At 52.6% G+C, this 22,705-nt stretch overlaps 1 protein-coding gene across 3 annotated transcripts in view; it reads left to right on the top strand.

The window, feature by feature from the left end:
• The window catches only part of DSCAML1 (DS cell adhesion molecule like 1), a 369,345-nt gene that overhangs the window by 290,086 nt on the left and 56,554 nt on the right, over positions 1–22,705 (top strand). For all 3 annotated transcript variants that reach the window (XM_034933797.4, XM_034933798.4, XM_057299257.2), the window contains exons 9-11: positions 1,727–2,005; positions 2,416–2,535; positions 3,432–3,608. In XM_034933797.4, the coding sequence (XP_034789688.1) occupies positions 1,727–2,005; positions 2,416–2,535; positions 3,432–3,608 (576 nt within the window). The remainder of the gene's footprint in view (positions 1–1,726; positions 2,006–2,415; positions 2,536–3,431; positions 3,609–22,705) is intronic.

Here is a 22,705-nt window from a genome sequence, read left to right as displayed (position 1 = left end):
TCCACACCTGGCTGCTCCCTGCAGGCAGCTCCCTTTTGAGCCCTGAAAGTGCAGGGGTGACCTGAGGGCGGAGGGCCATGCATCTGATGCCATCCGTCTTTGCCCCCAGAGCCCATCCCCCACTGTGCCACTCTGGATGGGCCCAGGGTGGAGAGTAGCAGGCTTCCAGGGAGGGGTGCGGCTGGTGCCTGGGAGAAGGCTAGAGGACTGTGCATGGCCTTGTAATTTAATTATTCGACTGCAGAAAGGAGATCTCATCTATTGGGTGCTCATCCTTGTTAAGCTAATTGTCTATCTCCTTCTCTTTTCTGCCCCACTTGCTGGGGAAGTCGCTGCAGCCTAATTGAGTTATCATAAAGATAATGGCTGATGCTCTAGCCAGAGCCGAGAAACGAGGATCCATCTCACATCGACTCAGGCTCCAGACAGGCCACACAGGGGCTGAGACGTAGGCAGTGTTGGCAGGGGGGTGCAGGCTACATTTCTAGTGGGAGGAAGGCTGGGTGGATGGTGCTTTGCCCAGAGGCATCTAACCAACTGGTTGTCCTGCAGAAGACAGGGCTTCCTCTCTGCTCTTTCCTGCCACCCAAGGAAGCTCACCTACAAGACAAAAAGATCTCTGGACCTGGTGTGGTGGCTCTTGCCTGTCAACCCAGAACTTTCCGATGTTGAGGTGGGAGGATCACTTGAGACCAGAAGTTTGAGGCCAGCCTGGCCAACATAATGACACCTGTCCCTTAAAAAAAAATTAAAAATTAGCCAGGCACAGTGGTGTATACCTGCATTCCCAGCTACTCGGGAGGCTGAGATGGGAGGATCACTCGAGCCCAGGCTGCAGTCAGCCATGTTCACGCCACTGTACTCCCGCCTGGGTGACAGAGCAAAACCTTGTCTCAAAAAAAAAAAAAAAAGTTATCTCTTGTCTCTTGTCTGGGCAAGTCTGGGGCTTTCTTGGAGAGGCAACCAAGCCACACGGTGATGACACTTGGACTTGAGGAGCAGACCATGGGTTTCAAATCCCATGGTCATATCTTATGACCTGGGCAACCTAGGGCAATTTCTTTTCTGCTCTGAACCTGAGTTTTCTCATCTGTAAAATGGGGACATTATTGGTAGGAGGATCTGGTGAGATCATGTGTATAAAGCAACTGAACAGTGATGTGAGCTTCCACTCGCCTGTCCTAACACTCAATGACAATAAAGAGGGGTGAGGTGGCTGAGGGCCCTGTGGGAGACCCAGAGTTCAGTGCTCTGGTTTCGGATGAGCAGCCGTAGGACATGCATAGGGGACAGTCCCAGCACCACGCTTCCCCTCTTGCCACCGGGCACCTCGACTCTATCCCAGGCCCCCAGAGAGCTGTGAGCTGCATCACTGGGATGAGAAGGTGGGTACAGGGGTGCCGAGGAGCAGCAGGGAAGCTGGAGGGAAACGTGAGCAGAGATCAGCAGGCATGAATCAAATTCCAGGACACATAGAAAGGTCAGAGTTAATCCAGGCCAGTCAAGGCCCTGAACAGAGACAGTGGGTACCAGCCTGGGCGGGCAGAGGGACAGGAGCCAGGCATCATTAGGAGACCCTGCATGTATAGGAGAACAAGGCTGCAGTGCCCCAGGGGATCTTTGTTCAAGGCCCAACCCAGAGCCCCAGGTAAGGCAGGTGAGGCGGCGTTGGCGGCCAGGTGAGAACGCACAGGGTCCTGACGGCAGCACCCCCTTGCCTTCCCAGTGCCCCCTCTGATCCAGCCCTTCGAATTCCCACCCGCCTCCATCGGCCAGCTGCTCTACATTCCCTGTGTGGTGTCCTCGGGGGACATGCCCATCCGTATCACCTGGAGGAAGGACGGACAGGTGATCATCTCAGGCTCGGGCGTGACCATCGAGAGCAAGGAATTCATGAGCTCCCTGCAGATCTCTAGCGTCTCCCTCAAGCACAATGGCAACTATACATGCATCGCCAGCAACGCAGCCGCCACCGTGAGCCGGGAGCGCCAGCTCATCGTGCGTGGTGAGCAGGGACAGGCCAGCCTCAGGGGAGGGAGGAGCCCGTTCTGCCTGCTGCTACTGCAGTCTCTAGATTTCCAGTTCCAATCACGGGCTCATGGAAGGTGGGCTCCAGCATCTTGAAGGGCCTGTTGGAGCCTAAACCTCTTATTTTCCAGGGCAGGAAACCGAAGCCCTGAGCAGAGAGACACTTGCTCAGTTAGTCAGTGGCAAAGGCAGGATTGGAACTCAGAGCTCCCAAGTCCCTACCCAGTACTCAACAAAAGTTCTCAGCATCTTGGGTTTCAGAAGCTGCCCGCTTCCAACTTTATAATGGCCCGGGCAGGGCTGACCTCAAACAGAAGGTGCTCGAAGCCCTAGGAGACCCATCAGAGACTAAAATGGTCTGTTTCCCTACCTTCCCTCTTTCTGCAGTGCCCCCTCGATTTGTGGTGCAACCCAACAACCAAGATGGCATCTACGGCAAAGCTGGTGTGCTCAACTGCTCGGTGGATGGCTACCCCCCACCCAAGGTCATGTGGAAGCATGCCAAGGGTAAGCCCCTGGCCCAGCCAGAATCTCCAAGAAGGGCAGGGACGGGGAACGGAGGATGCTCTGTGGGATTTGAACCTGTTCCATGCAGGCAACTCCTATCCCTGGATGGGAGTCCTCTGGTCTGCACCCCAGTGGACCCCAGGCTACACCTCACCTGGAGTCATCCTCAGCCACCCCCAGGGGTCTGTGGACCAGGAACAGCCATCATGCTGACTCCATATTTCCTCTTGTCCCCCCAGACGCGACGTCTCCTCTCCCATCTCCGCCCCAGAACTCCGCCCTGCTTTCCCTACCGCACCCTCCCCTGGGGCCCCAGAGCCTCGAAGCCCCCTGCTTCTCACCAGTCAACCTTTTCTGGGGTCAGGGTCCTTCTTGGAGCCCAATTTCATCCCAAGTATGCCTTTGCTTTCTGACTGAGGCCCAATCCTAGACTGTATTCGTGACTGACACTGGGGAATGGAGGGGCAGGGGGTGCCCACAAGGCCCCCTTGGAGGATGCTGGCCTCTCTCCCAGGCCTGGTTGCCTGAGACCAGGCAACTGCCATTTGAAGGCTCAATCTTCTCTCCACCTGCAGCCAACTGGCCAAACACAGCTCTTTCTTCCTCTCCAAGGAATTCACCCCAAAGAAGCTCCATGCCAGTGTCAAAGTGGGCATTGAGCTGAGACTCCCAACCCCATCTCCTTGCATCAGAGCTGGGGCAAGGCCAGTCCTCTGGTGGGGGGTCTTTCCTGTTGCCCACCAGGAGCCATGTGGCCTCAGCATTTTGGGGATGGTGCAGCTCTGCTACAAAATGGCCCTAGATCTGCAAGAGCGAGGTGTCAGGGCCACTCCTGGGGCACTCTCAGCTTATGCCCCAGTGCAGACTCAGCCCTCCTAACAGCTGCCTCCTTCCAGGGAGCGGGAACCCCCAGCAGTACCACCCTGTGCCCCTCACTGGCCGCATCCAGATCCTGCCCAACAGCTCGCTGCTGATCCGCCACGTCCTAGAAGAGGACATCGGCTACTACCTCTGCCAGGCCAGCAACGGCGTAGGCACCGACATCAGCAAGTCCATGTTCCTCACAGTCAAGAGTGAGTCCTGTCCCCACACGCCCCCCTAGCACCCCCAAATCACAGCCAAGCCCCGGCTCTGCACTCTCTCTGCCTACTCTCTCAGTCTCCATCGTTTCATCTATGAAGGGGAGGCAGGAAGGCTTCCTAGTGAGAGGTGGCCTTGGGACCCTTGGATGGGGCATTCGAAAGCACTGTCATCTAAAACAGGGGCCTCACCCTGAGAGGCCCCAACTCACCCCACCCTGGTCACAACAAGCTCATGATTTGCTCTGCTGCAATATCACGTAGCATCCTGTTTACTTCGGTCTGCCGATTGGCGATTCGATCTGAATAATCCTATCAAACCATTTATTTTTGCTACTTAATATACACTTGCTTGTGTACAACCTGCTTGTGGCTTAGAAAGGAAAATAGCATATACACAATGTAGAAGAAGGGCCTATAGGTCAGAAAACCTGGGTTCCAATTCCAGATCAGCCTGATGAGCTGAGTGACCTTGGGCGAGTCACTCCCCCTCTCTGTGCTCCAGTTTCCTCACCTGTGCGAGGGTTCCCTTCCCAGCCCACTGATCTCACAAAATTGTTGTGAGTCCTGCAGGAACTGATCTTGGAAAGAGGAAGATGCTTCAGAAAAGCCCAAGGACCAATGCAGCTCATTACAACTCGGTGCTGCACCCATGGCTTCTAAATCCCCCTGCCCAGAGCCAGCCTCAACGGCCTTAGAAGCACACTGCCTATTTGCTATCCCAGGATTTTCTTAAGTCTCATACAGATACCCCTACTGGGTGAGCCTCTCCCTTTACACTGCAGGGGTCTGTATAATGGATTCCTGGGAATCACATCAGAAGGGCCACGTCCATCTGGCCCCATGTCAAGACATGATTATAAGGGCCTGAGTGTTAGCGTCTGACCTGGCCAAGTATGAATCTGGGAGCCAGGACTTAATGCCGTGGGACCTTGATGAGCATACTTGGCCTCGTGCTACTTCATTTTCCTGATCTACACTATGAGCGGGGGGTTGGGCTCGTAATAGGGCCTTACCCGTTACATTTCATGTCAAGAGCGAGTCAGATGGTGTAAGTGAAGCAACCGGTATGGTAAGTGGCCAGCAAAGATTTCATGGCCTGGCCAGCTTTGTTATTTGTAGCGGCAGTCCCTCCAGGGTGCAGGTGGGAAAGCCTGCTGATAGCATAGCCCCGTGTGTGGTCTGCCCAGCCTCTCCCCAGAGTTCCCACCTTTAAGAATCATAGCTCCTTTATCACTTGCCAAAGCCCGCGTTCAGCTCAGCATAAGACAGGGAAGCCCCAGCGATCGATGCTCAGGGAGCTCCGAGCCGGAATCCCCGCCCTGGGGAGCCACTTCCCTCACACTATCAAAAAGCACTTTGTCCTTAATAAAACCAGGCAATCAATCTACATCCCTCAGCTTGGGAGAGCTTGGCTAATTCTGGCTGCGCAAGGCGGGGGAAGAGCAGGCACCTCTGCAACCCTCCTCATCTCCCAAACTCGTAGATGCTTTTTCGCTGTTGTTGTTCTTTGCCTTTTCCTTTAAGTTGGGGGATTCCGCTGAGCTGCCGGCTCTGTGGCAAGTAGTTGTTCCATGGAGATGCAGGGGTCGCGGGTGCCAGAGGACACAGTGGTCAGGAGCTGGGCTGTGTGTGAGGGGACCCCACGTGCCTCAGGCTGTCACTGATGCCCTGGGCCCTGGAGCAAACCACTTCCCCTGGCGGGCCTGCACTTTTTCTATGCCATCCTCACTTGGCAACCCAGCAGCAACTGCAAAGCGCTCTGAGGGGTTCAGAAGGAGCATATTTGGTAAATCCAGGGCCACCTCCTGAACACATGCTGCACAAAACCTCACGCACCGCACACACGCTGGGGCTCACCTATGGGACCCCATCTTCCCAAGGGAATGGCAGGAGTTTCCCACTATGCCAGTCACTGCTGGGCAGAACCTGGACCTGGCTTCCTCCTTCCTTTCCTCCCCCATGTCCTCATCTGCAGGCCTTGGTGTGTTCCTTCACTTCTCTCCCTTTAGGGCTAGTGACACGCCTTTCTTACAGCTGCTGTCTCTGCACACCTCGGGGTCACGTCATCCTGCTCAGGGCACCTCTGATCACCCTCAGAACCTCTCAACACCCACTCATGGCTCCTGCGTGGCTCTCAGATGGGCTGGCAGGGGCAGGGCCTCTGTCTGGGGTTGGAGGTAGCTGACTGTCTTTGTGTAGCAGCCTGCATGATTCTGCGCTGTATCTGGCTGCCAGAGGACGCTCCTGTGACAATGCAACACTGTCGGGGGGCGGGGTGGAAGTGGGCACTGGGTGGACTGCTGGTGCGCCTGGCCTTCTTTGGAATATTTGTTCTGCCTCCTGCTGCTTCGAGGCAGGTGCCTGTTCCAAGTAACCCGCCCCAGCTACTGCCCTGCACAGCCTCTCTCCTTGCCTGCTCTTTTCTTTCCCTCCTTTGCTTTTCCTCAACCTGATAGCAATTCTCCCACTCCCCCATTCTGATTTCAGTTTAAAGGGCACAGGTAGGTAGAACCTTCGGGACCTGGTTACCCATGCCCTCAGCAGGAGAAACCATTCCCCGTCATCCCTCAGTCCATCTCAAACGCCCACATCATCGCCCACTTGCAGAGCCAGCCACAGAAAGATCTACCATTTGCAAAGCCAATTCAAGGTTTGCCTCAATGCCCCTAATACACTCGGGAAAGTTTTGACCCAAAATAACTTTACCTTTCCAGAACTCACACTTTCATGAACTCTTAGAAAGCAAACTGATCTTAATCCCCACTTTGCCCAAGCAGAAGAAAGAAAATAAATCTATCAAAGGGAATATAACAGCAGAGAAAGCCTCCAAGTGTCAGATTGGACGTTTGTGGTTGGCTTCTAATGTGGAGTGTCTATACCATTGATCCCTGCAGCTTCCAGTGATAACTCAGCACTCACTTAATGGTGCTCCCTGAGCACTCACTAAATAGGTCAATAAAGTGTGGTGATTAAAAGCACAGACTTTAGAGCCAGACAGCCCTGGGTTCAAAGCCCAGCTCTGCCACTGGATAGCTGTGAGGTCCAGGACAACAATCTCTGTCAGCCCCAATGTCCTCCCCGGTAAGTTTGGAATTACTGTGTAGTACTTTGTGCGTTGGTAAGGTCTAAAGGAGACCATGCACTTACAGCAATTAATACAGTATTTGGCACAAAATACACATTCGATAATTAGCAGTCATTGGTTTTAGATGCTAGAAACCTGGTGATGAGTCAGACAGAGCTGCCGTTCTCAGGGAATTTAGAATCTTGAAGAGGAAATAGACAGACACCCAAAACAACTATGATACACAAAATGATAAATGCCTTAAAAAGCTACAAACAAGGTGATACAGAAAGAATCTGAGATAGAGTCATCAATTTTAACTCTGGGGGTGAAGAAGCAGGTGTCAAGAAAAGCTTCACCAAAGCAATAGTCTCTAATTAGGGCTTGAAGGATGAGAAGTATTTGGACAAGGGCCAGCAGGGATGAAGTTCACGCCCTTCCAGGGATGCAGAAACAGCACAGTGTGGAGACAGGAAGGCCTGTGACTGTCCTATGTTGAGGAAACTCAGGGTGTCTGGCAGAGAGTGACGGGGAGAATGAAATGTGAGATGCTATGGCCTTTGGAAGCTAAATGTTTTCTTTCTATGTAGAGTTGACTCTTGACACTAAGCTTCAAACAAGAGTTCCAGAAGTCCGAGGGTCTGGATGGGAGTCGGAATTCCCAAGCTAGTTCTTGGAGAATTGCTATGCGGAACCCTTTTCAGGATCACAGGGAGCTAAGGGTTTATTAGAGCAGGCAGGTGGTTTTCCAAGTCCTTGGACATCTTTGATGGCAACCAACCAGGCCCAAGTGGTCCCCACTCCTCCCTGAGTCTTGGTGTGGGTTGAACTCGCGAGTGCCTAAGCACACAGTCCAGCATCGCCGCCTGCATGGACAGCATTTGACAGTTTACAAAGCCATTCCCATACCTTGCTTGTGAGGTTGGTAGGCAATAGCTCCCTCTCAGAGAACGTCAGAGATTAGATCGAGGTCATTGGTTTAAGTATAGTCCCAGCTGAGGCCAGAACTTGCTTCTACGGACTGATGGTTTGGTAGAAGGAACACAGAGTAAAAAGGCTGGGTGCTAGTCCTGGCTCAGACCCAGTGGCTCTGCATCCGTGAGTTGTCCCTTCCTTTCTCTGGGCCTGTTTCCTCATCCATACAGTGAGAGGCCTGAACTAAGATCTAGTCACTAGATGACCCCAGTTCCCTTCCAGCTCAGACTAGCTGTGACTGTAGCAGCATGGGTAGTCTTTCCAAGGCACCAGCCACCTCCCAGAACTTGATTGAAAATAAATTTAGTTAACAGAAGAAAATACCACGTCCACAGAGCTGCCTTTTATTTCCCTTTTAAAATGTATTTTTAAAAAAAGGAAGAGAGATAATGACCAAAAGGAGGAGGAGGTCATTCCCCCTTCAACTGACACATGGGGAAAAAATAAAGCATCTTCAAAGAGAATTCTTCAATGAGAGGCAGGTACAAAGCCAAGCTGCCCAGTCCCAGGCATAAGAAGGCTGGCTGTGTTTTGAGGCAGCCATCGAATGGCAGTGCCCTCCTGGGACTCGGCCATCCTCTTATCCAGCAGGTGACCTTATTAGACAGGTCTCGTTGGACCTCCCAGACTCTCTTCCACTCTGCGAAGGCACCAGTGATTGGGTTCTAGACAAAGCCCATGGCCAATTAAACCCATAAGGGCTCTTTGTTTGGTCTGAGTTTTGATTTATTTGTTTAGCAAAATGTCAGACCAATTAAAATAAGGTCCCAGTGCCCTCAGCGAGCACACACCCAGCTGCGCAGCCACAACATCAGGAGCGGGGAGCTTGGGGCCAAACTCTCGTGGGGACTTGAGAAATGGAGGGGGCGGGCCTAGCAAAGGAAGCCCTCGGGCCTCCGTGGACCAGGTCACCCACCATGATTGGCCACTGGGACTGAGGTCAGGATGCAAAACTTTGGAAAAGTGCGTCTGGAGATCCAAGATGGTCCTCATTTCAAATTTGCCCAAAGGAAACTCCTTCTTGTCAAACAGAAGCAGCACCTCCCTGAGACCTGGGGGACTGGGGCCCCCACCCCTTCCACAGGGCAAGGAGTCTATGAGCCTGAGAAAATGGCTGCTCAGAGCCCACAAAGCCCTTTCTAGACCACAGTCCAGGTACCCAGGGAATTCCCTGCTTCCAGGACCTCCCGAGGGCTCCTCCACAGACTATCCTCCCACGGATGGGCCCTGCCACCGCCGTGACCCCTAGAGCTGAGGGACGGCTGTTGGCAGAGCATGTAAGTGGGGCCTGGGCACATGGATTGGGTGTCCACACACTATACTCACAAGGCCCCTCTCAGCACAAGTGACAAACTGAGGCCCCAGAGAGGGCAGACAACTGGCCCAAGATATTCCTGTGTGTTCCCCGGTGGTGGGTCCTATCTTGTCACAGACTGAAGCTCCTTGGGGGCTGGGGCTGGTCTTCGCCTCCCTGGGTGGGAACTCTCACTTCCGGCACCCAGCTCAGCATAGGCCTTTGCCCACTCTGGAATCTGGACTGGCTGACAGACCTCTAGTCCACAGGTCTTGTCCAATCCCATCCGGGCTCACAGGTCACCCCCTCTGCTCTTCCCTTCTCCCCTTGTGAGTCTCCCTGATTGGGCGAGTAGGGGACGGGATGGACTCTCTGCTGCATCAGCAAGCAGCAGGGGGAGGAGGCGGGGCAGCACTCAAGGGCTGAGGCCTGGGAGCTGAGTTACGCTGGCCTGGGCCTGGTGCTCGGCCCTGCCACAGCTGTGGGATTTGGGAGCCATCACCTGCTCTCTCCAGCCAGGTAATGATCATAGTCGGCCTCACCTGCCCAGCCTCCAGGTGGCAGAAAGGGCCCCACCCTGGCCCATGCCAAGCTAGGGAGTCCCCTCTGGAAACCTGGGGCCCAGTGCCCACCCCCACCTCCACCGCTGCTGGAGGAAGGGAGGGAGGGAAGGGAAGAGAGAATGAGCCATTGTGATGATTTCCATGGCAATGATCATCCGGCTGTCTCTTTGGCCTCATTGATTTTGAGACTTCACAGAATAAGGAGCAACACTCTGACTCCTGCTTCATCAAACAGAGGTGAGGAGAAAGGCTGGACACATCCTCTCATCAGGCCAGGCTCCCCGCCGCAGACCCCATTCTCAGAGGAGCAAGGAGTCAGTAAACCTCCTTGGGCCCTCGCCAGGAGGTCTGCAGCCCTGAGCCAGCTGCAGGCTCTCCCCACCCTCTGCAGAGCCCAGGGAGGCCAAAACAAGTGGTTCATTTAGGGGACAGAAAGGTTCTGATCCTTGTTCATGTCCCAGTGCTCCTCGCTATGCCCTGGGTAAACTGGGCATAGTCCTTCTCCCAGGGACTCAGTTTGCTCCTCTATTCAGAGGGGTCACCATCCTCCTGTCCCTTTCCCTCACCCACTAAGGCATGACTAGAGCACAACAAGTGGGTTGCGTTCTGTTGTGCCAGTGGAGACTCGAGGGCATGTGTCGCCAGTTCCAGGCCCCAGCATTCAGAAGCTGTAGGCTTTTGTGCTTCGGGGAGCTATAGGAAAGATGAAGATAAGCCTGAACCAACGAAACGTGGGAGATCTTACTGACCTCCCAATGGCAACAGTATCATTGGAGCAATCACATCGCATCCCAAACCTAACCCCAAAGTGGACGTTTGTACAAAAGTTTCAAGGTCGAATAGAACAGTCTCCATGTGGAACAATCTCCATCCTCGCCCTGGTCCCCTGACAAGCAGGGAGGTTTTATTAAATGGATAGGAGAGATGAACCTGCCCATGCATCCTCCTGTTCCAGTTTAAAAGTGCTTGTCCCTAAGGGTCTCATCTGGGCTCTTACCTCCTTCTTAGAGGCCTTAGCCAGTGGTGGCAAAAAGCACATCACCACCACTTCACTCTCATCCGTGCAGTCCCCATGACCACAGCACTGAAGAGTTCCCAGATGGATCTGAGCTCCAAGGTACCATAAAGGGCAGAGACCAGATGAATCACAAAATTGTGTGTATCCTGTATGTCAGTTAAGGTGAAGGTGCCAGCAAATGCTCCGAGACAAAAGAGAGTCAAGGTTATCATGGGGTGGCTCTACTTAATAGATAAGAAAATGCAGGCAGGCACAGAGCTTAGCAGTGCCTCCAAGCCCTGCCCTAAGTGGGCAGCCCAGAATTGCTCCCCCAATGACAGTTGAAGCCCCTCTGAATGGTGGGGCCAGAATAAATTGTTGGATGAGCCAAGTAATAACCAGGTGCTTCCTGAGCAGCCCCCGGGTGTCCAGCCTGGTGACAAAGACTAACAGAGAGAAAGGCAAGATTGAAGCACCCTCTCTGCCCTCCAGGAACATACAGACTCGTTAGGAAGCTGGAACTGACCTTCAGGAAACAAGACAAGATCACGTGCTAAAATGTTCGGCACTGGAAGTGTGATGTGAGGTTAGAGAAGGAAAAACCCAAGGTGGACAGACGTGGTCAGATGGAGCTTCCCGGAGGGATAGGCTTGAGTTGGGTTTGGAAGGGCAAAGGAAGAAAGGAGGCATCCAGGTGGAAGGAGGAGCATGAGCAAAGACCCTGGGGGCAGGAAGCCCAGGCAGGCAGTGAGGCGCTCACCTGACCAGACGGAGGCTGCTGGAGACTAGAGGAATGGGAAGTATGGTTCTGAAGTCTGGACATGATTCACTAGATGATAGGAATGATATTAAGATCTTGAGCATGGAATGGAGAGAAAACGGAACTCTAAGAGTCATTCTGAAGGAACAAATACCAGGCCTTGATGAATGGGACAGAGGAGCTGGGAGAATCTAGGGCTCCAGGCTGAGAGATGAGGATGATGGTCCCACCAATAGAAATGGAGTAGATGGGAACGGAGGGGTGGCATGTTCACTGTGACTGTGTCAAAGTGGAGGTGACAGGGGGTGCCCTGAGCAGCCGGACGCTGGCTGACACTCTGCCAGGATCCTCCCTAGAGCTGTGTGCTAGACCAGACGAGCCTAAGGCTCCCACCCCCTGCCCCCCGCTAAAGTGACTCATGACTCGTGTGACTGGCAGGTGTCCTGTCCTGAGCCAGAAAGCAATGAGACTGGGGGCTAAGTGCAGATTCGCCTAGAAGCCTGAGCCTCCACCCACCCCTCCCTGCCTAGTCCTCTAGGCCTCTCAAGTCCACAGAGACTCTAGACGTGGCAGGATTCAGTTCTAAAGAGCATCTTCTCCTGTCTGTGTTTGCTTGCATTCAGCCCTGGCACTGTTCATCCATTACACAGCAAAGAGCTTGAGTCAGGTGCTGGGGAGGATATCGGGGGCAAGATGGGCTTGGTCTTTGCACCTGCCTGCCTACCGCCAGCTGGGGCCTTTGGGGCTGGGAGCATAACAGGGGGTGCACTCCCCATAAAGCAGGGAATGTGAAGCCCAACCTGGCACCTAGGAAGCCCCCCTACCCTGGCCCAGCTCCATGGGGCAGAGGCTTGGCTACCATCCCTGGGCACTCTGCACTGAGAAGGTCTCATCACACACTGGATCCCTGCATTAGTTTCCAGTGGCTGCTGTCACAAAGTACCATAAGCTGCATGGCCTGAAACAACAGGAACTTATTCTGTCACAGTTCTGGGAGGCTGGGAGTCTGACATCAAGGTATTGGCAGGCCCATGTGCGCTTGAAAGGCAAGGAGGCTTCTTTGCCTCTTCTGGTGGTTGCCAGCAGTCCTTGATGTTGCTCGCACTGTAGACACATCACTCCAGTCTCTGCCTCCATCACCACATGGCCTTCTCTTCCTGTGGCTTCACATCCTCTTCCCTTTATGTGGGTCTCTTCTCTTCTTATGAGGACACCAGTCCTATTGGATTAAGGGCTCACCTTACTCTGGTATGACCTCATCTTAACTTACATCTTGATTACATCTGCAAAGACCTTATTTCCAAGTAAGTCCCCGTTCACAGGTACCAGGGGTGAGGACTTCAACATATCTTTTGGGGGCACAATTCAACCCACAACAATCCCATGCCCAGCCGGTGATCTGTTATTGACAACTCCATGCTTTCCAGCATCTGAAACTGACATGCTCTCCCTCCCTGCATCCTATAACTGCTGCTATCTGAATGCAAAATAGTTTCCTAGCCAAAAAAATCCCTCTAGGTCAAGTCTAAAAGCCCAACACTCCTGTGCACAAAATCTCAGGGCAGGGTTCAGTAACCGGGTCTCAAATCTGGCCAGTGGTCTATGTAACTGGAAGCCAGCCACACCCGTTCTGTATGTTGTGTTGTCTGTGGCTGCTTCCAGGTACAACAGCAGAGTGGAGTCCTTGCAACGGAGACCTATGGCCCACAAAGCCTAAAATATTTACTTCAGGCCCTTTACAGCTCTAGGGTATTCACAGCAATGACCCGGAAGTACTTTCCAAGTGATCAAAGGAAGATGGCATCTCTTTCTGTTTCTGAAAGGATTCTGATGTTCGGAGTCATTTTTCTCATGTCTAAAATGGAAATAAAAAATACTACCCACATCTTAGGGCTGTGTTTGGAGAAGTGAGGGTTAATGAGATAATTCATGTACAGCATTAGCCATGGTGCGTGCACATAATAAGCTTTCAATAAATGTTAGCTATTATTATTACTATCATTTTTCCAACATTCTCAGGAAAGTAGAAGACCAGGCCAGGCACAGTGGCTCACACCTGTAATCCCACCATTCTGGGAGGGAGAGGGGGGCGAATTGCTTGAGCCCAGGAGTTCAAGACTAGCCTGGGCAATCTGGCGAAATCCCATCTCTACAAAAAATACAAAAATTAACCGGGCATGGTGGCACACACCTATAGTCCCAGCTACTGAGGAGGCTGAGGCAGGAGGATCACTTGAACCTGGGAGATTGAGGCTGCAGTGAGCCATCATCATGCCACTGCACTCCAGCCTGGGTAACAGAGTGAGACCTTGTCTCAAAAAACTAAATAAATAAAAAGTAGAGGACCAGGCCCGGTGCGGTGGCTCATGCCTGTAATCCCAGCACTTTGGGAGGCCAAGGTGGGCAGATCACGAGGTCAGGAGATGGAGACCACCCTGGCCAACATGGTGAAACCCCATCTCTACTAAATACAAAAAATTAGCTGGGCATGGTGGTGCACCCCTGTAGTCCCAGCTACTAAGGAGGCTGAGGCAGGGAAATCACTTGAACCCGGGAGGGGGAGGTTGCAGTGAGCTGAGATCATGCCACTGCACTCCAGCCTGGTGACAGAGCGAGACTCTGTCTCAAAAAAAAAAAAGAAGAGGACCAGAGGCAGGGGGAAAACTGGGTCCCCATCTTCATTTGAGAACACTCCCCGTCCTACGCGTCTACTCTTTAGCAAGGAGCCAAGAGAAGAGGTGACTGGCCCCATTTTAAAGCTGGACAAAGTAAGGCCTGGCGAGTTTGAGGGCCTCAACTGGACCCCCAGTGCAGCAGAAACAGCTCTGCAGTCCAAGTCCCCAACCATTCTCTGTGACCCTCACCCCTACCCCTTGCACACATACTGTTCGGGCCAGTTCTGCTCCCTGTGTACTGGAGCAGTGGACAGCCAGGGTCCCATGGGCCCCAGCTCCCCTGGCACCTCCCCACTGGCTCTCGGCGCTGAGGCTGATTGCTTCCATGCAATCTGAATTAATCTCATGCTTCAGGTGGAGCTTGGCTAATCAGGAGAGACAAGAAGCCGAAGTGGGTGCAATCAAATTAACAACGCCATGGCCCTGGCTCTTTAAGAAGGGAAAAACAAAACAGGCACCAGAAGGCACCCCCTCCCCACTCCGCCCCCAGCCTTTCCCAGGGGAGGCCTGGAGATGCCGCTGCTGTCGAAGGCTGAGCGAAGCGCTGCTCCCACCCGCCCCGCCGACCACCCGGCGCGCCAACAATGCCCCTTTGTGGCGGCTTATCTCACACCGCCAAACAGCACTGCAGCTCTTGTCGGGAACTTGTTAACAAGGAGCAGCGACACAAGGCTTTGGGGGGAGAAGGGGAGTGGGGTGGGTTGGGGAAAAGGAGGGGCCCCCTCACCTCTCAGGGGTGCATGTAATCCTTTCAGAAACAAAAGGCGATCCGAGCCTTGAACACACGGGCTCCCTGCTCCCTGACAAGGTGGGTTCACAGAGCCCTTGAGAGGCTTCAGGGCACCTGCTGTCCCTTGGAAAAGCCTCTCCCAGAAGGCAAAGAAGAGGACATCCAAGAAGGCATTTTATCGTCCCCAAAGCATCCTTTTTGGCGAAAAGCACTATGAGAGTTCCGGAGAGATTTCAGTTAGACTTTCAGAAGGACTTCCTGACAAAGTCAAGTCCCTTCCTGATGAAGGACACCCTAAGTTTGCTGCCCTTCTTCCAATCCTGTTGCCTCTGGGGTTGTCCTGCCAGAGGCAGCTGCTGTCATAGGAGGTAGAGCAGGGCTCATCCAGCCCTGGGGTTCTTCTCCAAACCACGTGAGAATTACCTCGGGGTAGGGATGGGGAATGCAGGCAGCCAGGCCCACCATGGAACAATAAGTCAGAGCCTGGGGGGCAGGGTGGGATCTGTGTAATATTTTTTAAAAGCTTCCAAGGTGATTCTCAGGTGTAGCCAGGCCTGAGAACCTCCTCAAGACCCTCCCCCAGACCACCCACCTGGAAGTGCAGACTAGCCTAACCCCTTGGTCCCCTGGTTCCCAGACCAATCTTCTTTCCCCCAAATTCACGTGCATTTTTCTTCAGAGAAGCTCAGCTTGGCACCCCTATTCTTGGGCCCCTGATTCTACTTCGATGTCTACTGGCCTTCTCTGACATTCATGGGTTTTTTTGTTTTTTGTTTTTATTGAGAGAGTCTCACTCTTTTGTACAGGCTGGAGTGCAGTGGTGCAACCTCAGCTCACTGCAGCCTCCACCTCCTGGGTGCAAGCGATCCTCCCACCTCAGCCTCCCGAGGAGCTGGGATTCCAGGCACACGCCACCATGCCCAGCTAATTTTTGTATTTTTAGTAGAGACAGGCCATGTTGGCCATGGCTGGTCTCAAACTCCTGACCTCAAGTGATCCACCTGCCTCGGCCTCCCAAAGTGCTGGGATTACAAGCGTGAGCCACCACACCTGGCCAACATTCACATTCTTACGTCATGGATGAGACCACGAATGACCTGGGCCATGGCCTGACTCTGCCACTTACTAGCCATGTGACCAGGGGCAATTTATTTATCTCAGCCTCAGTTTCCCCATCTGTAAAGTGAAAATAAAAATAGGGTTGTGTGAGGATTCCATGAGTTAATGCAGGTAACAGAACTCAGAACAGTACCTGGCACATAGTAAGCTCTCAGTATAACAGACTGTGATGATTATTATCGTAGTCACGCCCATGAATGGGGTGAAGATGTACCCAGGCTTCCTTTTGGAGTTCAACATTCCATGCCTCTGTTGCATTTTAGCAGCCTCTCCCAGCAGCCCGTGGCATTCTCATCCTGTTCCTTCAACATCCTCCTTCCCACACACACTACTCGCTCCTCTCCTTTGGGTATTCACAACTGAATCTTCACTCCCTGGTGACTTGGGGACTTGTCAGAAACACCAGCTGAGCTCCAATCACCAGAGGAAAAGAGGCCAGGAGACAAAGACAGGGAAGGCCAGACTCACCATTCTCCCCAGCTCCTGCCTCCAGCCCCAGCCTGCCCTGGACTGGCCTCCTGGCCCTGCTAGCCCGGCGCTCCTCCAGTGTTCAGCCTCTTTCAAAATCCCCCACTCACGTTCACTCTCCCCAGAATCTCTCCATGTGAGGAAGAAAAACCTACACAGGAGAAGGCTAGGATAAACCGAAAGAAAGGAGCTGGCCAGTTGTCAGAGGACGTGGGGCTCAGTCTCCTTCCTGCCACTCACCAGCTGTGTGACCTTACATAAATCACTGAACCTCTCTGGGCTTCCATTTCCTCATGGTTCTGTAGGGGATAATAGAGCCAGGCCACCTCCTTAGTAAGAATGAAGCTGGAGGCAAAGGATGCAGCACTGCTTTGTAAACTGCAAGGAGCGGGCCTGCCCCAGCTTATTAAGTTGGACCCCAGTGGAAGGGGGGATCTGGGGGTGCTAAGTAGGGGCCAAGTAGGAGCAGAGTTTGCAATCCCCATGGCAGGGTCTGGGGACCCCTAGAACTCTACCTCCACGCCTGGGGGTTGGTCAGAAAGTGTGTGGATGCCGGGAGTGAGTGACGCAGCAGAGCTGTCTTGTGGTGTTTTAAAAATCTATCAGCCTCTCACATCAAATTAAAATGTAAATAGCAGCTGGTCCAAGCAGGACCTCGGGGTGACAGGAGAGGGCCTGCGAGTAATTTCACAGACAGGAACCGGTTACATCAGATTCTGACAACTGTCTTGTTTCTGAAATTGATTTCCTCCCACCTCGGCTTGCTGCCCTGAAAGGGCCCTGGAGCAAGGGGAGGGGGTGATTCCTCTACAGCTCTGGTGCCTTTCTCCTCTCCGTGGTGCTTCCTCTTGGAGGGGTGCCTGCCCATCTCAACGAGCAGAAGGAAATCTGGAGTTTCCGCATGGTTATAAGGCAGCTTCCTGAGCCCCAGTGGCCCAGCAAGGCTCCCCGCTCCCCTGAGTGAGCCTAAGTGTGAACTGGGGCAGGCTGCCCTGGGGCACTGGAGGAGGACGGCAAAGATACCCAGTAAAGCTCTCCTTTCCACAAACACGAGCCAAGCCCTGGAATAGAGATGCTTCTGCCCTGGAGCGTCTCACATTCAGACACAAGGAGGCAAGGACCCTGCCGGAGGACATGTGCCATGCAGGGGATGCCCCGCAGGAGAGGCCTGCATGCAATGTGGGGTGTCAGGGAAGAGCCCTGGAAGTCATCAGGAAGCCTCCTTGGCCTCCACCAGAGTATGCCCCAATTTGGTCATCACAGTGCCAGGCACTGTAGCAGGTGCTGGGGACTGTAACTGAGGCTTGAATGAAATGGGCCGTCTTCACACCAGGGTCTTCACTCCCCCAGGGTCTCAGAGAGAAGACCCTACCCCACCTAAAGCTGCTGTATAGGAAGGAGCTGTGTACTGAGAAGGAGCTCACCCACACCACTGTGCCTAGCCCTAGCCCTTCCCTTCTCTCAAGTCCCCAGAAAGTCTCCCCTGCACCCGTTTGTAAAGAGAAATCAGATTTCCCTGGCTGTTAATTGAATTAGATTGCAGGAAAGCAGAGAAGTTGTATTTCATTAAAGCCTCCTGTGCCCTACAGAGCAGTGAGTTGCTTTTGTGGCTGTCATTAGCATTTGTCACACAGGACTCAGCCCTGTGCATACACCCCACCCCGGCTCTCCCGCCTGCACCCCTAAAGCAGCAGTCCCCACTGCCTACCCCAGGAGTACCTGCTGCAGCTGCCCCGCCGCAGAGGCCACAGCTTTTTGGTGATAGCCAAATTCCATTTCCAAAAGCCAGGGACTGTGTGCAAGGGTGGCAGACAAACAGATGGCTAGAGGTGGCCAGCCCCCTTAGAGGTGGAAGCAACACTTTCTGGAAGCCTCAGTTTCCTCATTTGAAAAGTGGAGATGATAAGACCTGCTTTTGTGGTTGCTGTTGGGAGGAACCACTGAACGATAGGCCAAAAGGCAGAGGCATCCAGCTCAGGGCCTGCTTTGTCAGGGGAACCTGGGCATGCGGGAGGCCATGGAGCTTCGTCAAGAAATACACTGAGACACAGGCTTTGGAACCGGGGCATAATAACAGTGCCTACCTCAGATGAGTTCATTCATGCAAAGTACTTAGAATCCTGCCAGGACATGGTAAGCACCCAATAAAAGGGAACTATACAAGTGTGTGTGTGGAGAGAGCCTGTGCTTATGGACTACAGCAATGTGGGGAGATGTGTGTTAAACAAGCACATCAGGGTATTGATGTGCAATTGATCATTGCATCGGGTTATGTGTGTGTTATGCCATCCATGGGTTTATGGTAAGGGTGTCAGAGCACAGGCTGTGAGGGTGACTGTGTTTGTGACTGTCTGTTGAGGTGTGTTTCTGACACTGCCCCTCTGTGTGTGGTGTGTGTCTGTGTGTGTGTGTGTGTGTGTCTGTGTCTGTGCATGTCAGGATTTGTACTCCTGGTGAGTGCATATGACCATCTCCCCAGGGAATTCGTGGTGGCCGCCTTCACCCAAAAAGCCCTGTGAGGTACAGCTGGTCTCCATATAGAGAGAGTTCAATCTTGTTTATTACTGCAACTCAATGAAGCAGAGAGATCTTGTAGTCCAGAGCAAGAAGTAAGGGGGAGGTGGAAGAAGGTGAAGGATCAATGGGGCAGGCACCTATGCCCTGAACTTCCCCCTATTAAGGGGCTGCCTTGTTAAGCCCAGCAGTACAGCAGCCAGGAGGGCCAAAGCTCCTATCTGTGGGCACAGGAGGACACCGTGGTCCTTGGAGGCTGGGTGCAGGGCCGGATGGAGGAGCACAGTGGCAGAGTTCTCTGTTCTGGTTAGTTGGCAGAAGAAGAGGGGAAGAGGATTCCCTGCCTCTTACTGAGGACAAGGGGCTGAAAGCGCCCATCTGCAAGGACACGAGTACTCTGATTCATAGAACCACTTCATCAGACAGTGAGCCACATTCCCAGACCGTCTTTCCCTCTCCTGAGACCCGGGCACCCCCGAGGGCCCAAAGACAAGGGGCCCAGATCCAGGCCTTAATTGACTCCTTTCTGTGAGGCCACAGGTTGTCTACTTCCAATGCAGGGAGCTTGCCACTTCCCACTGTGGCCCTTTCCCCAAACAGCAGAAAATACTAGAACATTCCTTCTTAGGCCAAGTAGGAGGTCTTCCCTTCCCCCCTTGCAGCGTCTCTCCCTTGCTCCCTGGGTTACTAATTCCCAGTTCTCAGCATGCTTTGAAGTCGGCCCATCTTACTGGTCACACTCCAGCCTGTCAATGTCCTTCGTCAAATAGGGTCCCCAGAACAAGACCTGATATTTCTTGGTTAATGTTAGGAACAGATAACCTGAGCTTGTAATTATGAGTCCTAGAGAGCTGAGAAATCGCATTCCCAGTGATACCGGGCCGCCCACCTTTCACAGCATCGCTGTGTGTTCAGTACTGCCCTCTGCAACCCATCCTCTTTTAAGATGCTCTTCTGCTTACCAGCAACGTGACCTTGGGCAAACTGCTTCCTTGCACCACCTCAGTTTCTCCATTTGCCAAAGGAAGGGTCTGTGTCACTGATCTATACCAGTTCCATTCAGTAGAACCATAACGTGAGCCAAATAATATGTAATTTGAAATCCCCTCTCTGTCACATGTTCAAAAAAATAAAAAAGAAACAGGTGAGATTAATTATAATAGTATATTCTATTTAACTCCATACATCTAAAATATTAACAGATAGTCAATATAAAACTTAATGACAGCCAGGTGCAGTGGCTCACACCTGTAATCCCAGCACTTTGGGAGGCTGAGGCGGGTGGATCACCTGAGATCAGGAGTTCAAGACCAGCCTGACCAATATGGTGAAACCCCGTCTCTACTAAAAATGCAAAAATTAGCCAAGCGTAGTGGTACGCGCTTGTAATCCCAGCTGCTTGTGAGACTGAGGCAGGAGAATCACTTGAACCCAGGAGGCGGAGGTTGCAGTGAGCCAAAATTGTACCATTGCACTCTAGCCTGGGCAACAAGAGCAAGACTCTGTCTCAAAAAAAAAAAAAAAGAAGGTATTTTACATTCTTTTTTTTTTCTTCCTACATTTTTGAAATCCACTATGTATTTTATACTTATCACACATCCCAATTTGGGCTGGCTGTATTTCAAGTGCCCATTAGCCCCGTGTGGCCAGCAGCTGCTACAAATTCAGTAGAACAGGTCTTCATCTGGGTTCTGCAGTGCTAGGATGCTAGGATTCTGTGGAATCACCTGGCAAGTAACACCTGAAGCCAGTAACTTGTACACGTGTATTTTCTGAACTTGTAGGAGTAACAGACATGGGTCTTATACAGTCTTGCACTTCCCAGATTAACTTTTAGGGGCAAGGCCTGGAAGGAAGCTGGCAGTATTCCCATGGAAGGATATACATCCATCTTACTGCACCGGGGCTCTGCTTTCCTTCTTGCCTGAGACATGCACCTTTCACATCCACCATTTTCACATCCGCCATTTTCACATCCACTACTTTCACATCTGCCATTTTCACATCCGCTACTTTCACATCCGCTACTTTCACATCTGCCATTTTCACATCCGCTCTTTCCCATCCGCCATTTTGGGCGTTCAGCAGACCCAGTTTAGCTAATTGGCTGATTGCATTCACTTGCGCTGGCGAGGATGGAAAAGGAAATGACTTCTGACCTAGTTTTTTCTTTGAGCCTTTTCCATGGAGTCTGGTAATGCATGTCAAGCCACACACCCTTTTCCCTGCCACTTGTACATGTGAGGTAGTCCTTATTACCTGGCACCCAGTTGTTTTGAATTCAGGGGCTAATTATACCAGCCCAGTGGGGTTCTGGTTATCAAGCTAGGACCGGCCAGCGCTGGCTGACACCAGTAGGTGTAGCCTATGACACAAGGAACCATTGGCCAGGCCAAGAAGAGCCACTTTTGACACTTCAGTGGAGGTTGACTCTGGCCAGATCCTCTTTTGCCTAGGACCACATTCTCTGACATTTACTTTCAGTACCACAGTCTATCTTCAGGCCACAGACCTAGGCTTTTTTCCTCTACCCAAAAAGACCCTTGTCCTGACACACAAAATGAAAGGCAATAGTCTATGTTGCACGTCATACGTTTCTATAAAAAAGAGCTCCTGTCTTGATGGAACCCCTTGGGGATAGGACTAGAATCCAGGTTTCTTAAGCAAGTGCTGTGTGGCAGGCAGTTTACATATGTGGGTTCACTTTGTCCTCACAATGCTCCGTGGGGCTCACAGAAGTTAGCTTTAAGGGGTGGAAGGCCACATAGCTCGCAGCCACAGAAGCAGATCCCAGGCTGGCCTGGCCCCAAGCCCCTCAAGCTTCTCTCCTCTTCCTCATGAACGGGCTCCCCTGAACTAGCCCTGAGCTAGGGGACTGTAAGAGTTGTGGTGTGTGGTGCTCATTGCCATCCTAAGCTGGTGGAAGGGTGAAGGGACCCTGTCTCAGGCTCCAGGTATGGTTGTTACCACACACAGAAGGGCTGAGGGGCCAAGGATCCCTGGGGACCCTGCTGTCCCTGGCTGCCCACAGGGCTGAACAAAGCTGACTAGAAAGGCAGGTTCCCTGAAGTGGGAATGGCATGTATGGATACACAGGTTGTGCACTGCTCAAAAGTACATAGCCTCAGGGGTGAATGGGGTCTGAAACATGGTCCCTGCTTCATTGGCCAAGCTGTGGCTCCCGGCACCAGGCAGCACCCAGCCAGAGGCATGGTGGAGGTGCCTTTGTAATTCACACACAGGTCCCGGAAGGGTTAGTGCAGGCCTGCCTGGAGAACAGAACAGAGGTGTGCTGCAGAACTGTGAAGTCCTCCTACCAAAGAAAGACTCTCCCTCCCAGCCCCACTTACACACACACACACACACACACACACACACACACACACACACACACACAGTTCCCCTGCTTCTCTGTGGCTTCAGCAGCAACCTTTCAGGAACAGGATTCCTCCCCAGGAAGGAGGCCTCAGGGCCCGACCCACGGGGGTCCCAGTCCCCAGTCCGCTTACGAGCCTCCCCGACACCCGAGCTCAATTCTCCAGTAAAAAATGGAGGCATCTGCAATGCACGTCCTGACTTGTTGGTGTAAAATCTTACTCTATATTCCACCCAGGTTTATACGAGTGAATTATGCAAATCTTTGATGGAAAAATATTCCTCCGCACATCCTTGAGAGTGTAAAACCTTAGTCAATAATTCATACTCGGATGTCTCTGACTGCAGGCTTTTTCTTCATTATAACTTGCACCTCGTTATTTGTCTTTTGCATTTTATTGTGTATCCTAGTGTAATGCCGTGCATTATAAAATTTATCTGCTTCATTATTTGATGAGCTGGGGCTGGGGAATGTGCTGAGAGGCTGGTGCGGGGGCCTGGAGGCCAGGGCTGTCGTCAGCATCAAGTCGTGCATGACAAGGCAGCAGAGGAGG

This window comes from Pan paniscus, chromosome 9, assembly GCF_029289425.2.
Source record: "Pan paniscus chromosome 9, NHGRI_mPanPan1-v2.0_pri, whole genome shotgun sequence".
Classification (NCBI taxonomy): Eukaryota; Metazoa; Chordata; class Mammalia; order Primates; family Hominidae; genus Pan; species Pan paniscus.
The sequence above is the reverse complement of the archived record's forward strand: the minus strand, read 5'-3'. Positions and strand labels throughout refer to the sequence as shown.